The 14,329-nt window shown below is 36.1% G+C and overlaps 1 protein-coding gene across 3 annotated transcripts in view; it reads right to left on the reverse strand.

Moving 5' to 3' along the window:
- Positions 1 to 1,583: 1,583 nt before the first annotated feature.
- AP1S2 (adaptor related protein complex 1 subunit sigma 2) overlaps positions 1,584 to 14,329 on the reverse strand; it is a 28,843-nt gene continuing 16,097 nt past the window's right edge. For 2 of the 3 annotated variants that reach the window (XR_010747852.1, XM_066356708.1), the window contains one exon: positions 1,584 to 3,031. Coding sequence is in view for 2 of the 3 variants with exons in the window: in XM_066356708.1 (XP_066212805.1) it covers positions 2,984 to 3,031 (48 nt within the window). In the remaining variant the exon portion in view is untranslated. Of the gene's footprint in view, positions 3,032 to 6,062; positions 7,374 to 14,329 lie in introns of those variants that run through there. The other variant, XM_066356709.1, reaches the window with a different exon arrangement.

Consider the following 14,329-nt stretch of genomic DNA (forward strand, 5'->3'; position numbering starts at 1 on the left):
TCCTTACTTTCATACATTTCTGATCATTTCCGTAGGATAAATTACATTAAGAGATAAGAATACTGAAGTATTTCCAAATTGGCTTTCCAGAAAAACTACAAAAAACTATCAATAAATTTTACTGTTCCCACCCCATTACTTTTCTCTTTGCCGATTTGGTAAATTTTGTCTATAAATGTTTATTTCTGCATGCATTGGCGAAGTCACTTTCTATATTTAATGGCCATTAAATTTGGGTGTTTGCCCCGTAATAATCTCTGATTTCTCTCCATGCAATAAACAGCTTTCTTTTTACTTTAAAATTCACTTTCTCCGTTTTAAAGTACTAAAGGGTAGTCAATTTTCCCCCTTCCTTCTCCCCCATATTTATAGTTCCTCCTCAGGTAGAGGCTTTTCCGTTAGGGTGTTCATCTTTTTACTAGTGTATTGGAGAGTTGTTTATATACAGGCAAATTGTATTTTTGTCATTTTAAAGAAAATCAGGGTCATTGCTACTGAATATGCCTAGTGTTGAAAACTCTATTTAAAAACGTAAGGCAAAATATTCTTCTTCTATTTCAGATCATAAAAAATTGTGCTCTTATGCTTCCTCGTTCATTTTTATTTTGAGTAACCTTTCCATTGACATCCTGGGGATCTTGAGTATATGGCATTTGGCGCCTTGAGATTTGGAGATAGGGACTTTAGGATACACAAAGTAGTGAAGTTAACAGAAAGGGAATAGAGATTTCCTAAAGATTGGGACTTCTGAGCAGTATCTGTTAGAAGAAAGTATGTGGTTGAGAATACATTTTACTTGAAAAACTGATTTGTTCCAGACTTTAAATGCCTTCTTTACCCTAAAAATGATTGTTTTTCTGTAATTATCTACAACATTCACTAATGTCGATTGTCACTGAATTCAGTATTTTTCAATATTTTTCTAAATGCCACCTAGTTATACACAATTAAAGTTGGTATTCCAAACTGAAGTCTGTAGTAGGCCATGGAAGGGAAAACGTCATGGAGGATAAACACCAGCTTGTGCTTAAAGGTTATTATGAGATGTTGGTGACTTTTCCAAGTATTTAACAGGCAGTGTGGTATGGAGGGTGGGGAAAAAATTTTAAGCCACTGACCAGATCATTAGGCTGATAAATGTCCATCTTGAACTTAAACTTAACTGTTTTTTTAAACTTACCTTATTACTACTTAGGATTCAAAAATTCCAGCTGTACATTGCCACAGCCCATTGGCCTGTTTTCAGAGAATAAATAGCAATGTGTTGGAGGCTCTAAGTCTACAGCTATCTTTTTTAGCAGACTAGCAACTTAATTTGATGGTTGTTGTTTCCTTGTTCTTAAATACTCTTTTAGTGTGTAACATTCCCATCTGTAGTTAATAGAGAAGGTCCTTAACTAAGCTTTGACTCGCTTATGAGACAGTAGTTGGCAAAATCAGCCTGTTGGGTGAGTGTGCTAGCACCTCCAGTTCATAGGGAGGGGACTGAGGGGTCCAGTTCATCTGGAATACCTTTGATTACCTGGAGTAATCGGAGTTGCGCAGTCAGAAAGAGTAGAAAAGTCAAGTGGATCAGGTTTTAAAGCGGCATTTATTGACTGAAAATAAATGTGTAGGTAAGCTCTCAGTAGCATGGAATCCATATTTTTAATGAAGTATATGAAGATTCCTTATATCTGCCATTTATCTTGTGTGTGCTTTTAACAACCACCACATTCAAATGGAGGTTAGTTTTTACCATTTTATGGAAAATAAAACTTTAGAATTTTTTTCTTCAGCAGCTCTCTATAGTTTAACAAGCTTTTGGAAAGAGATCAAAACACACTACAATGGTGTACACTGAACATTTATTACAACTAATTGGCGATGTGGTAAGACAATGCACATGTGGCCTGAATATTGGTCACAATCACAACAAAGCTTAATCCAGCGCAGCAGATACAAATGAAAGTGTAAACTGTGAAGGCATGTTTATATATGGAGTACGTATAAAAGTGACACTGAGACAGCTTTTAAAAATCTCGGGCCCGCTAATGCCACTTTACCTCATTCAGCTCTCACGTTTATATGAAAGTGGGATGTTCTTTTAAGACTTCACAGAACTAGACAATGCATGGAAGAGCAGGAAGCCTTCCTAAAGTTCGCAGTACTTCTCCGTGGAGGGAAGGGGGGTGAGCAAAGTAAACTTGGCTGCAACAAGCACCGCAGGGAGGAACATTAGTGCTTTAAATGACTTAGTCAACACTTTGTGAACAGAGTAACCTTTTTCTGGAGGATACTGTTATGAAGAATTCCAGGTAAGTCAACATTTCCATTTTATTTGGGGGCATCAAAAACAACCCAACTAAGTGACTAAATGCTTATGACCGCAAAAAATTCATCTCATAAGTCAAATGTTCCTTGGCCTTAAAAATAACATGCTCACTATTATGAAACAGTTGGTCTCTGTTCTTCACTCTAGGTTTGGGATGCCAAACAAATAATTTTTAGTGTAAAACAACAGAATTCCAATTTAGTCATATGTATTCCCTTTGTTTTCAGGTATGTAGTTTCCAATAAGGGTCTTTGGTATAATTTTTTTTTTAAGTTTCAACATAAAGTTAATGTCAATTCCCTTTATCTCATATATACTGAAGTGCACTGGTCTTTGGTTACATAAGTTTCCTTTGCCAAAGACAGTAATAAATGTATATTGCCTGATTGCTGTTTTCATAGATAAAATCAAATTAAGAGAAACAGACCTATAAACCTTAAAATAACCAGGTACCTTTCTTTTTCTGTATCACTGTAATTCATATTTAAGTTTCTTAAGTTATCAATTAACCAAATTTCCCTTTAAAAAAATTGGTGTAGGCCTGAATGAAGCAGCTTAGCAAAACAATACTGACAAGACGTCATCTTACACCATTAGCTAACATGGACATGAAGACAGTGACCATCTACAGTGTGTGAAATGCCACAAGAAGTCATCAGGGGAGAAGAGTTATGTCAGTCCAATCTCTTCAAGAACACTACGTGGGGTTTCAGCTTCCTGTGGAGGGAAAATGTGAGACTCTGGTAAGCAGATCTGGGGTGGCTTGAGACTGAAACTGACACAGGACGTGCGAGCAGTCAGTGGTATGGGCATGTCTACTGGAGCCAGTGGTTATTTAGGGCTTTGTACCCCAGACATGGGAAGCCACAGGATATTTTCAGCATGCATTAAAAAATCTATTGACTGGGCTTGCCTGGTCAAGGCACATATGGGAGTTGATGCTTCCAGCTCCTCCCCCCTTCTCTCTCTCTCTCTCTGCCTCTCTCTCTCCTCTCTAAAAATGAATGAATGAATAAGTAAATAAATAAATAAATAAATCTATTGACTACTGACCAATATGCTGGACACTTGCTGTAACACAAAACCAGTCAAATCTACTGGCAATTCAAGAAATCATTGCTACCAAATTATTTACAGGAAAGGTAAGTTATCTTAGTGTTAAAATTCCAAACCTCCCCTAAATAAAAAGCAGGGAAAACCCCACATTCTCCTGATTCTTCACATAATTTTGGTCTCCCTGCTTTTGGGGGGGGGGGGGCAGATCAAATGTGTTCATAGAAGTGTCTTCCTTTCTGAGCTTCTACTTAGTTTTTGACTACACTGTTCCTAGCATTATGGCTCCTGAAAGTCACCTCCCCAGACCTCCTCAGGGCAGCCAATGGCTTCGCTGGAAGCGAAGTACATAAAGAATGCTCTGGGATAGAAGACATTTTTGTCCTATGTAACGACCAATACTCATTTTTAGACATCAAAGGAAGACAAAGCAGGCATATCTAGAAAAAACATTTAAAAATTTTCCAAAGTGGCTGATTTTGCCCTTCACAGAATAAAGAACCAAGTAGATCAAATTTCAGGTACTGCTAGCAACAGTTTTATAATTAAAAGGCTTAATAATATATTGTAATGGAGGAAAACAATTTTTAGTATCCAATAATAAATTAACTTACTTTTGCATCCTAATTGTGGTACAGCACAAAACAAGGAAAAAATATATTAAATCATAAATCCATACATTAAATTCTATGTAAAGCACTACATGGAATAATCTTAAATAAATGAACACTTAAATTCTGTGGCCTGCTTCCTCACTGGGAAAATAAGGATCATAGTACTTACCTTCAGGTGTAGAGATTAAGGAAGATAAGGCTCAGTGCCTGATTTACTTAAGAGTGCTCAAAAGCTGCTAGCTGAGGGCATTCCAGTTGAAATCTCAATGAAGGGCCTTAGCGGTTAGTAGTAAAAGCAGCACTAGAAACCAGTGGTCCTCAACCCCCGGGCTGCGGACTGGGACCGGCCCACAGAGGAAGAATAAATAACTTACATTATTTCCGTTTTATTTATATTTAAGTCTAAACGATGTTTTATTTTTAAAAAATTACATCCGTCTAAGACTCACTCTTGACACTTGTCTCGGTCACGTGATATTTATCTGTCCCACCCTAAAGGCTGGTCCGTGAAAATATTTTCTGACATTACACCGGTCCATGGCCCAAAAAAGGTTGGGGACCACTGCTATAAACCAACTCTCTATAAGGTTCTGATGACATCTTATATAGTATGTTCGGGTAAAAATCAGCTTTGGTGAAAAAGGTTTTCTTATGCAGTATTCTTGCACCCCAAAATTGAGCCTCAACCTAACCAGACTACAGATCTAAATATATTTAGAAGAAAACAAACATTGCCACAAGATTTCAATCAGCCAAATACAGAATGAAGGGAATTTTATAGCATAGGTGATGCAGTTAACAAAAAAGGCAAAGGGGAGAGTTGTTGAAAATGAGACTAAAGACATGTCAGCTGGATCCAGTGTGTACCTTGTTTGGAATCTGGTTCTAACAAACCAATGATAAAAATACCTTTTTCAGATTACCAGACTGACCCAGCACCTGCTGTGCTGAGGCAAGCTGTTTTTCAGACAGGAAATATTGGAGGAAGAAGGTACTGGGAATTACTGTCAATCTTATGGGGTGTGGTACTCAGGGATACATACTTCAGTTTTAAAGATGAAATGTTGTCTAGGGCTTGCTCTAAAATACTGACAGAATGGGGTGGTGGCAGCTGATGAAATAAATGTAATCAGAGCATGGAGCTGATGGTTATCGAAGCTGAGTGATGTGTGACGGTTCCTAGTACTATTCTGTTTGCATGTGTTTTCATGATGTAATTTTTAGAGAAAGTCTAATGGAAATGATGTAATGCTCCCAAGAGTGATATAAGCCAGTCTTTTATTTTAATGTCTAGCTTTAAACTCTAAGTATTCTGAATCACATAGTAAAATAATTTAAAAATAGTAATTTTCATTTATTAGTTTTTTAAATTGTCATACAACCCTCAATGTTAAAAGGTTGTCTATATTTAATTCTATACAATGAAGTCTTCACTTACCCTTGTAAAATCTCCCCTATCCTACTACGCCCTGGAGCTGGTCATATTTCCCCTACGTGCTCACTGCCTGCAATCTTATACGTATAGCATTTCTCAGCAAGAAGCATGTTGCTTTATCAAATATGCATTGTTGAAAATATTTGTCCCTTTTAAAAGGCATAGTTCCATAGAATTATTTACACATTTTATTCCTTTGAGATTTGTACAAATAGTACATTAGAGGTTTTTAAATTGTGTTTATAATATAAAATGTAATTTTCACATGTTCACACTGAAACTGTAGCTCAAAATTACCTAGCAAAACTATTACTGAAGAGTCGAATTCATAAAAACATAGAAAGTGGAATGGTGGTTACCAAGCACCGCGGGGAAAGATGGAAACGGGAGTTGTTTTCAATGGGTACACAATTTTAGTTTGCAAGATGAAAATTTCTAGAGATCTATCACAACAATGAATATGCCTAACACTACTGAACTGTACACTTAAAAATAGTTAAGCTGGGAAATTCTGTTATGTGTTTTTTTATCACAATTTAAAAATTTTTTTAATTAGCTGGAAAAACTAAAATGTAAAATATATTATCAAAAGGGATGGAGAAGAAAAAAAGTCATTCACATGAGACAAAGTACATGCAATGTTTTTATTTTAGACATGCAAGGAAAGCTATTTCAGAATCTACTAACTTAAAGCAAGCAGCTGTATACAGGTAACAAAAGAAGCAACATCTTGTTACAGCTCAGCACACACCACCCAGAGCCAACAGGCATGAGACAATGCATATTTATGCAGCATTAAAACCAGATAAATAATATATTGCAGAACAAGGGGAAGGATGGAGGGGAAATGGACATGAAAGAACAACGTTTCCCAATGCTTTTAATGTGGAATGCTGCAGTTCGGGGGCCAGCCACCCAGGTGCTATGGTGAGAACTGATCTGCACGCCTGCCTAGACACGTGTTCCTAGGTCTTCTTTCAGTGGGAAACCACTGGGCATCTTCGGGATTTATTGTTTAATGATAGCTTAGCTCAGGCTGTGAACTCTCAAGGTATAAACAATGACTTATTTGGTACTTTCCTTTTATAATAAATTATGTTGCAGGTTTTATTAAAAGTATACACAATAATCAATATTAAAGGTTTTAATATTCAGAAATATAAAACCATAGTTAACAAAGCATTAAGTATTTAAACTGAACATTCAACCTTGACTATATGAACTCGATATTAATACTTTGATATTGCAGATGAGATTTGCTGACATAGCTTTCTGATACTTCTTAAAGGGATTGTTTGATATTATCATATAGCAAAATGATTCAGAAGTGTGGCATTACAAATTTCTTAAAAACTGAATGTTTTACCTTAAATGATGTAATACTACAGATTTTAATTTCTTTTTGTTTTTCTGAATACACTTTTATGTGATACATTCAAACACATTAGTTGATACAGACTATCATATAGTCACACTAAATATAGTTTTTTATTAACATTTGAAGACCGAACCACACTATATATTATGGCACTGCTTATTTAGACCTAGCATTTCAACTGTATTTTCTTTGGTAAACATTGTAACGATTGCTAGGTTTTCCTCTTACAAGGTAAATCATAGATGGTTCACAAATGACATGGATATGTTTAAGATGAAATATTACTAAAACATTCATAGGTCATATTATTTCTAGAAGAAATTAAACCAGCTGCAAGCAGGAATAAGCTTTATCAAGATCACATATAGCATGAAAATCAAACAGAAAAGACTAAGAACAGGAAAACAATAACAACTGTAAAAGTATTGGTCCTGAAATGTTCTATTATTATAAGATGGTCACCAAGCTGAGGATATTTTCTTTCATAAGTGTATCAGCTCTCTATTTCCTCTTTGAGAGTCTGCAGCCACGTGGAGTAGTCACTTAGTATACTGGGACATTAAAATATTCATGACGTGGCTACAAAAGAAATGCATATGTTCTTACACACAGTATACAAACTGACAGACACAGAGGTTTAGTGTACAGTAAAGAAAACTTAATTGAAAGTGCAATTTTTGTTTTTGCTCTTTGGTTTATGATTGAATATTTTAATTTCTAAACAATGCCTAGGAGTTCAGATTCACCTTTTATTAACTTTACTGTATATATATATATATATATATATATATATATTCAAAATGATGCATATCCTACAGAACCCTAACATTAAGCCATGTGGTCAATGCTGAGGTAACTTGAAATTCAAGTAGAATACTCCCTCCTACCAGTATGTTCAAATTCACCAGGATTTTATTACGTTAAGTCAAACAATTTAATCCCTTAATGAAAATCATTACATCCTAAGATGACTGTAAACTCTGACAGATCCTAAAGGAAAAGCTTTCCCAAGAAAAAGTGGAAAAGTAGTCACCCATCTGGTATTTTAAGTAGTAACGGAGGTTTTTAATGGGTCACTGGCTTAAAACAAAACCACCCAAAGACCATGCCTTTGAGACTAAGGCTATATTTACTTTTTAAATAACTCTAAAGATCTCTCCAAACACATTTGTTAAATGTCTATGCCTAAAAATGTATCTAAAAAGGTGTTTCTCACATCAGTAAGGTAACCTGAGTTGAGGTTTTAAACTGACCTGCAAGTGTCTGGAGGTAGATTTCCAGGGACTCCAAGAACCCCCTGAAACTAGAGGCAAAACCATGGGCAGATTTTCCTGAGAAGAGGACCAAGGCCCACCCGTCAGACTCCTTGGGGTTAGACCCCCACCAAAAGGCCACTGAATCAAAAAAAAAAAGTGTAAAACTGCTGTTTGAATGCTTCAAAGGTATCCTCATTTTAATATTTATTCGACTTGGCACTCTGAAATATTAGGCTACAAAGTCATGTAAACTGTTCCATAACAGATCCCTTATAAAATAACCATTAAAAATAAAAGTAACTGAAAAGAGCCAGTTAAAATCTAATCCTCAAATAATTCCTAAACAATTTCAAGAGATCACTGCCTTTTCCCCCTACTCAGAACAGAATGAAGCATCAAGTTAAATATTAATAACAAATCAAGCCTGATCAGGCGGTAGCGCAGGGGATAGAGCGTCGGACTGGGATGTGGAGGACCCAGGTTCAAGACTCCGAGGTCATCAGCTTGAGCGAGGGCTCATCTGGTTTGAGCAAGGCTCACCAGCTTGAGTCCAAGGTCACTGGCTCGAGCGAGGAGTCACTTGGTCTGCTGTAGCCCCCTTGTCAAGGCACATATGAGAAATCAATGAACAACTAAGGAGCCACAACGAAGAATTGATGTTTCTCATCTCCCTTCCTGTCTGTCCCTATCTGTCCCTCTCTCTGACTCTGCCACAAAAAAATAATAATAAATAAAAGTTTATTTTTAAAAAAAATAACAAATCAAGCCCCCAAATGCTTCATTTTCTTCTAAAAACTCTCATCTTCCCAGGGGAATTCTATATCTGTATCCATGGCATTAGTGAGTCACAGTTAATAATACTTTTTGCCAGTGAAACTTTCACTGTTCTCTGTGCAAAAAAAAATAAACAATGAATCATTGTGAGAACAAAATTCTCTAATATCAGTTAAATGAAATACTTGCTATTGTCCCTTGGGATTTATTGTAACTAGATGTCTTAGATAATACTAAAATGTAAATAACGAACTTGATAAACTTAGAATTACAAACTGAATTATATATCCTACTACATTCTGATGCATGTCAGTATCCAGCACGTATTCTAGTATGCTTTCTCATACCCCATGAAACTTCCTGTGATACATATTCATTGTTATCTGGAGAGAGACCAAGAAAAGTTTAAGTCTGTCACCTAAAATTTCACCTAAAGGCCAATTCTTGGAGTATTTATATAGCTTTTAATCTTTGTTTTCTTTCTTAATCTTATACCATGGAGAGGTTATGACCATAAAAAGAAACGTAGTTTCCTAAACAGGGCTGAGTGCACAAGTCATTCCTCCCCAGATGAGTTACTGTACTACGAAAGGGAACAAATACCTCTATAGGGACAGGTCTATGGACCTTTCACTACCTTTAGGAAACGGTTGCTGTTAAACCGAACTGCTTTTCAGTCAATGGCCCAGACTATTGTACTTAAACAAGAGATTAGCATCCATCATTGTGAAGAACAGTCTTCATAGAGAAAAAAACCCTGTTTATTGGAAGAACATCCTTTGAGAAAAGAAACCCTAAAAGGTAAATGTATTATTTTACCACTTTTAAGTTGCTTTAACATATTTTAAACAATTTCCCAGTGTAGACTTCTAGGGTCTGAAAATATGCTATAAACAAATGCTTTAATGACCACTTAACATTTAAAGCTGATTTTAAACTAAATGATAGATATGCCATAATTAACCACGGATTAAACACTACTGCAGTACTCTGGGCCCTTGTACCACCAGTACTGCTAGAAGTGATGGGATAGTACATAGTATTTAGAATGGGGAGGGTGAGAGTAAGCTCTGTCAGAACATACAGGGCTGTGCAGAACTAGACTTACCACCTTCCACTACCCAGCAAACCGAGTTTCCTATTACACTAAAATGTCAGTCATGCAGATTATGTGGGACTGTAGGCCAGAATGAAAATACAAAACATTTTAATCCGGTTGTACTGCACAAACACAAATCACAAGCTGCCCTTAGTAGATTCTTGGAGACCTACTTTTTGAATCAAAATTAGGCATTTAGTGCTTTCAATCTCAAATGGGCCTTCAAGCCCGGGCAATCCTCTTGCTCATCATGGTTTGCTCCCCATTAAGTCTATTCCAAACCTTCAACATTTCTTCAAGCTTTCTCTTTCCTTCCTCCTCAGTCCCCAGCAGTTCTCCACTAGCTGCTGGAGGTTAGTACCTGGATGGGAGGCCTCTCAAAGCCAAGAAAAGGACAACTCTGAATTCCACTCACCCAACTCATGAGAACAATTTACAGCTTTACTACATTATCCCCTCGAGAGAGGAAGAAAAACTCGTCTTGTCCAAGACCAACGCTTGATTCCACCCTCTCCCAATATACTTTTTCCTTTATTCTACTGGTTTCCATTGCTATCTGCATTAGCTCCTTCACCTTAGTATATTTATGTTCAACTTTCTTTCATACTAAGAATCTTTTTTCTCACTCTACAGAAAGGACCAGATGTAGTGGGAAGTACAGAATAACAAACAGTGAGGGGAATTAAGTCACACCCGTTCTCAAAATCAGCCATGTTCCTTAAAAAAGGCAAACCCATTACTCTAAACATTCCCAAGCATCACCATACAAGGCAGATGACGCAAAGTGACGCGAGCTGGGAAAACTGCAGTGAAAACTGGTAAGCTGGCTATTATCTAAAGGCTTAAGTCTTGTTGAAATGAGATTGCTTGAGTAGACTAAAATTGAAAACCTACTTTTGATTTTCTCTTTCTAGTAACACAATGTAGTCAAAGAGAAAATAATTTACATTTAGTGAAAAATAAGTTAATTTGAAAATACAGCTTCACTCCACTTTTTCTTGCAAAAGGGCTTCATTTATTCCTTGCATTAAAAGGTAGTATGCTGTCCTTCATGTTCTAGAATACAGTGGTCCTTTGATTACCCCTCACTAAATTCTGTGGCAAAATGACCCTCAACTCTGGAGCCCTATTCCCTGTGCCGAAGACTGAAGGGCCAAAGGGCCAGAGTATCCAAATGCACTCAGATCTATTTTTAAGTAATGAATAAAAAGAACTGAAAGCACTTTATAAGTACCTTTGATAGGCTCACAGGGCTAATGGTGAGTGTTATTTTACAACCGATTGTGAGGCATTAGGAAAGTCAAGCGGTGTTTTTTTTACATGGAAGTTAGTAATGAGTGGTAAGAACCATAACTGCTCCAGGTGGCATCTAAGACGTTAAAGAGCACACAAGTACTTCCTTTATGTGTCGAAACGGTCTTTGTAGCAAATTCTACTCTTAGGTTCTACCTAACAGAAACACAATGCATATTCTTCCATTCACACAGCATTTTGTCATTTAAAACAAAATTATAAATTAAAAACTGGTTAACAGGTTCATGTATGGGCATATTATAATTTTCTTAACCTATTTCCCATTGATGGTTGTTTGGGTATGTTCCAGTGGTTTAACCCTGCACTGCCCATGTGTCTCAGTGCGTTTGGTCATTTATAAACTGGTGTATTTGTGCATTTCTGTAGAAATTCCTTGGTGTGTAACACGGCTCAAAAGGTGTACACATTCAACCATTAAAACTATCCCCAAACCAACCCTGCAAACTGGAGTACAAGTTTAAGGAAGTGCTCACAAGCAGCAAACCAGAGGCTCTCTCTCACTTCTGCCAGTCCAAGAGGAAACCAAAAATAGGTCTAACTGGTATTTAATTTATACTCTTAGTAAAAGGACCCATTTGTTTCTTTCATCTATGAATGACATATCTACCGCTGTTTTTTTTCTACTGTGCTGTTCATCTATTTCTATTACATTTGTCTTAAAATAATGATGGGGATAACTTAACTCATCTCTGTAAACACTGCTCTAAAATCTGGTGGTGAAAAGTATCTTTCTCCAGCAGGTAACTGTATTTTTAAAATAAAAAAAAAGCAGAACACTTAGCAATATAACTTTAATTATAAAGAAAGTTTTATGCATATTTTTGCCTCGATCTTCCATTTGGATCATAATTTGACATGCCCTGAATTTAATCAGGATTTTCCAAACAAGAGAGTTCTTGTAATTACTGAATTTCAAATACTCAAATTCTAAATATCTTTACAGAGTAAATTCTTTAAGGCTAATTGGGTACTGGAAAAAACAGACAAAAAAGTCTATAAGCAATAAACGTCTATATGTAAATTCTGACCATTTATACTATTCCTTCTTTAAGAAATTATCAAATCCATAAGATGGATGGGGAAATGAGGACAAAATTCAGAAGTGTTCTGCCTAGAGGATATATTCAATTGTTTCCAGGTAAAAACTCAATTACCTTAATAGACGTCAACAGGTTTGGTGGCAGTTGAGGAAATTAAATGATATGATGACATCCCACAAGCTTTGCTGTGTGTTATGTGTTGAAGTCAACCACAGATTATCTCCCCAGGCACTGGTTATTGAGTAAAAGTAATTTTTTTGTGAACCACACAGGTGATTTTTCTATCCTCCTTTTATAACATTTAGTTTTTTCTCCCCCCTTCCTATCCTTTGATTCATTTCCATCTAGTCATTTATACTCTGGACTATACACAGGCTGGGACAAAAGGAGGTTTACAATTCTGAGTATGCGAGTTTATTATCTTTTTTTTAACTTAATGATTTCAGTGAGAGAAGGGAGAGAATGAGAGAGACAGGAACACTGAACTGCTCCTGTCTGTGCCCTGACCGGGGATTGAACCGGCAACCTCTGCGCTTCAGAATGACGCTCTACCAACCGAGCTATCCAGCCAGGGCAAGTTTATTTTTGTATTATTATTTATTACCTACTGTATTTTCCATACAAACAACTGTAAACCTACCTTTGCCCCACTATGTATTATACTGAAAAGACGTAGCAGTCTTTAATGTGAATGCAATCTATAAATGGAATCTTTATTTAATCCATGGTGTTAAATTAAACCAGGATTTCTCAACCTTAGCAGTACTGACACTTGAGGCTGTACTAGGTGCCAGCAGCACCCCATCACCAGTTGTAACTATCAAAATTGTGTCCAGATATTGCCCACTGTCCCCTGAGGCGGCACAATGGCCCCGCCACTCCAACTGAGAATTACTGAGTTAATCTAATGGTCTCTGGTTGGTGAATAACATTAGGTTCTATTGTGCTTACCTGTATTTGTTAATTTTCCTATAATGGGAATTTTTTAAAAAGGCAATAGAGGAAGCAATAGAAGAAAATAAAAAAGAATGTGTCAGTAGGGGAGAAATGAACTCAAACCCTAAAATTTTTCAGAAAGTACTTTTTAAAGAAAAGGATCACCAGCAGCTAGTAATATGCTCTTTTGCAGTCCCCAATCCTAGGACTCATGCAATCACTTTAGTAAATCAGGATCAGCACTGAAAGAAGGAATAGAATAGAATAGATTTAAAAACAAGAAATAAGTATGTTGTTTAACGAGTTATTTTCAGTTTATCTGATGTAACTATTGTGACATAAAATGTATTTATTACTGTGGGTTCTTGTTAAATACTTTTGAAAATCAGATTTGCAGTTACTAAATTTTTTAAGGTGTTCCAATTTTTCAGTAATTACAAAGCACACAGTAGCAAGAGTTGGCTCAAAATTAAAGTCAAACAGCAGGGGAGGAAGGAATCCTCAAAATTCTGAAAAGCAGAAAAATAAAGAGAGCTCAAAAAGCACATAAACATACAGCCAAGTGATTACAGCCCGAAAACCAGTGGCCAAGGACACTGGCCAAACTGTGTCTTATTAAATGTAAAGTGATAGGCAAGGTTTGTTCTCCATTCTGTTTTTTCTGTCTTTGTCCTGTATTTTCCATTTCAAGCATTAATGTAACCAAACCTCACTTATCCAGAATTTGTTCTAGCAGACCCCAATCAAGTTTATCTATAAAAAAATTAAAATGTGCTGGCGCAAAAGACTACAGCCTGGTTAACTGGTAACCCAATTTAAAAGAAAAAGGTTTAGGCTTAAAGGTTTTAACATAAACAATGGTAATTGCAAAGGAGTTATAGGACGTTGTCTAAGAGGATTTATTTACATCAAAATGCTTTTTCCTATTAAATGATATTGTATATATTTGAAAGCATCTGTTTTAAAATGATGTAAGTTTTTTGAGTTTGACTAGCATGCCCAAATAGTTTTAGTTAATAAGATTTTAATTAAAAACCCCAAAACTTCATATTAAAAGATATTATTAAATAGTTCAAGTATTTATTAAAATATTAAACTTCAAATATTTTTTAAAGA

The sequence above is a fragment of the Saccopteryx leptura genome, chromosome X (assembly GCF_036850995.1).
Source record: "Saccopteryx leptura isolate mSacLep1 chromosome X, mSacLep1_pri_phased_curated, whole genome shotgun sequence".
Lineage (NCBI taxonomy): Eukaryota > Metazoa > Chordata > Mammalia > Chiroptera > Emballonuridae > Saccopteryx > Saccopteryx leptura.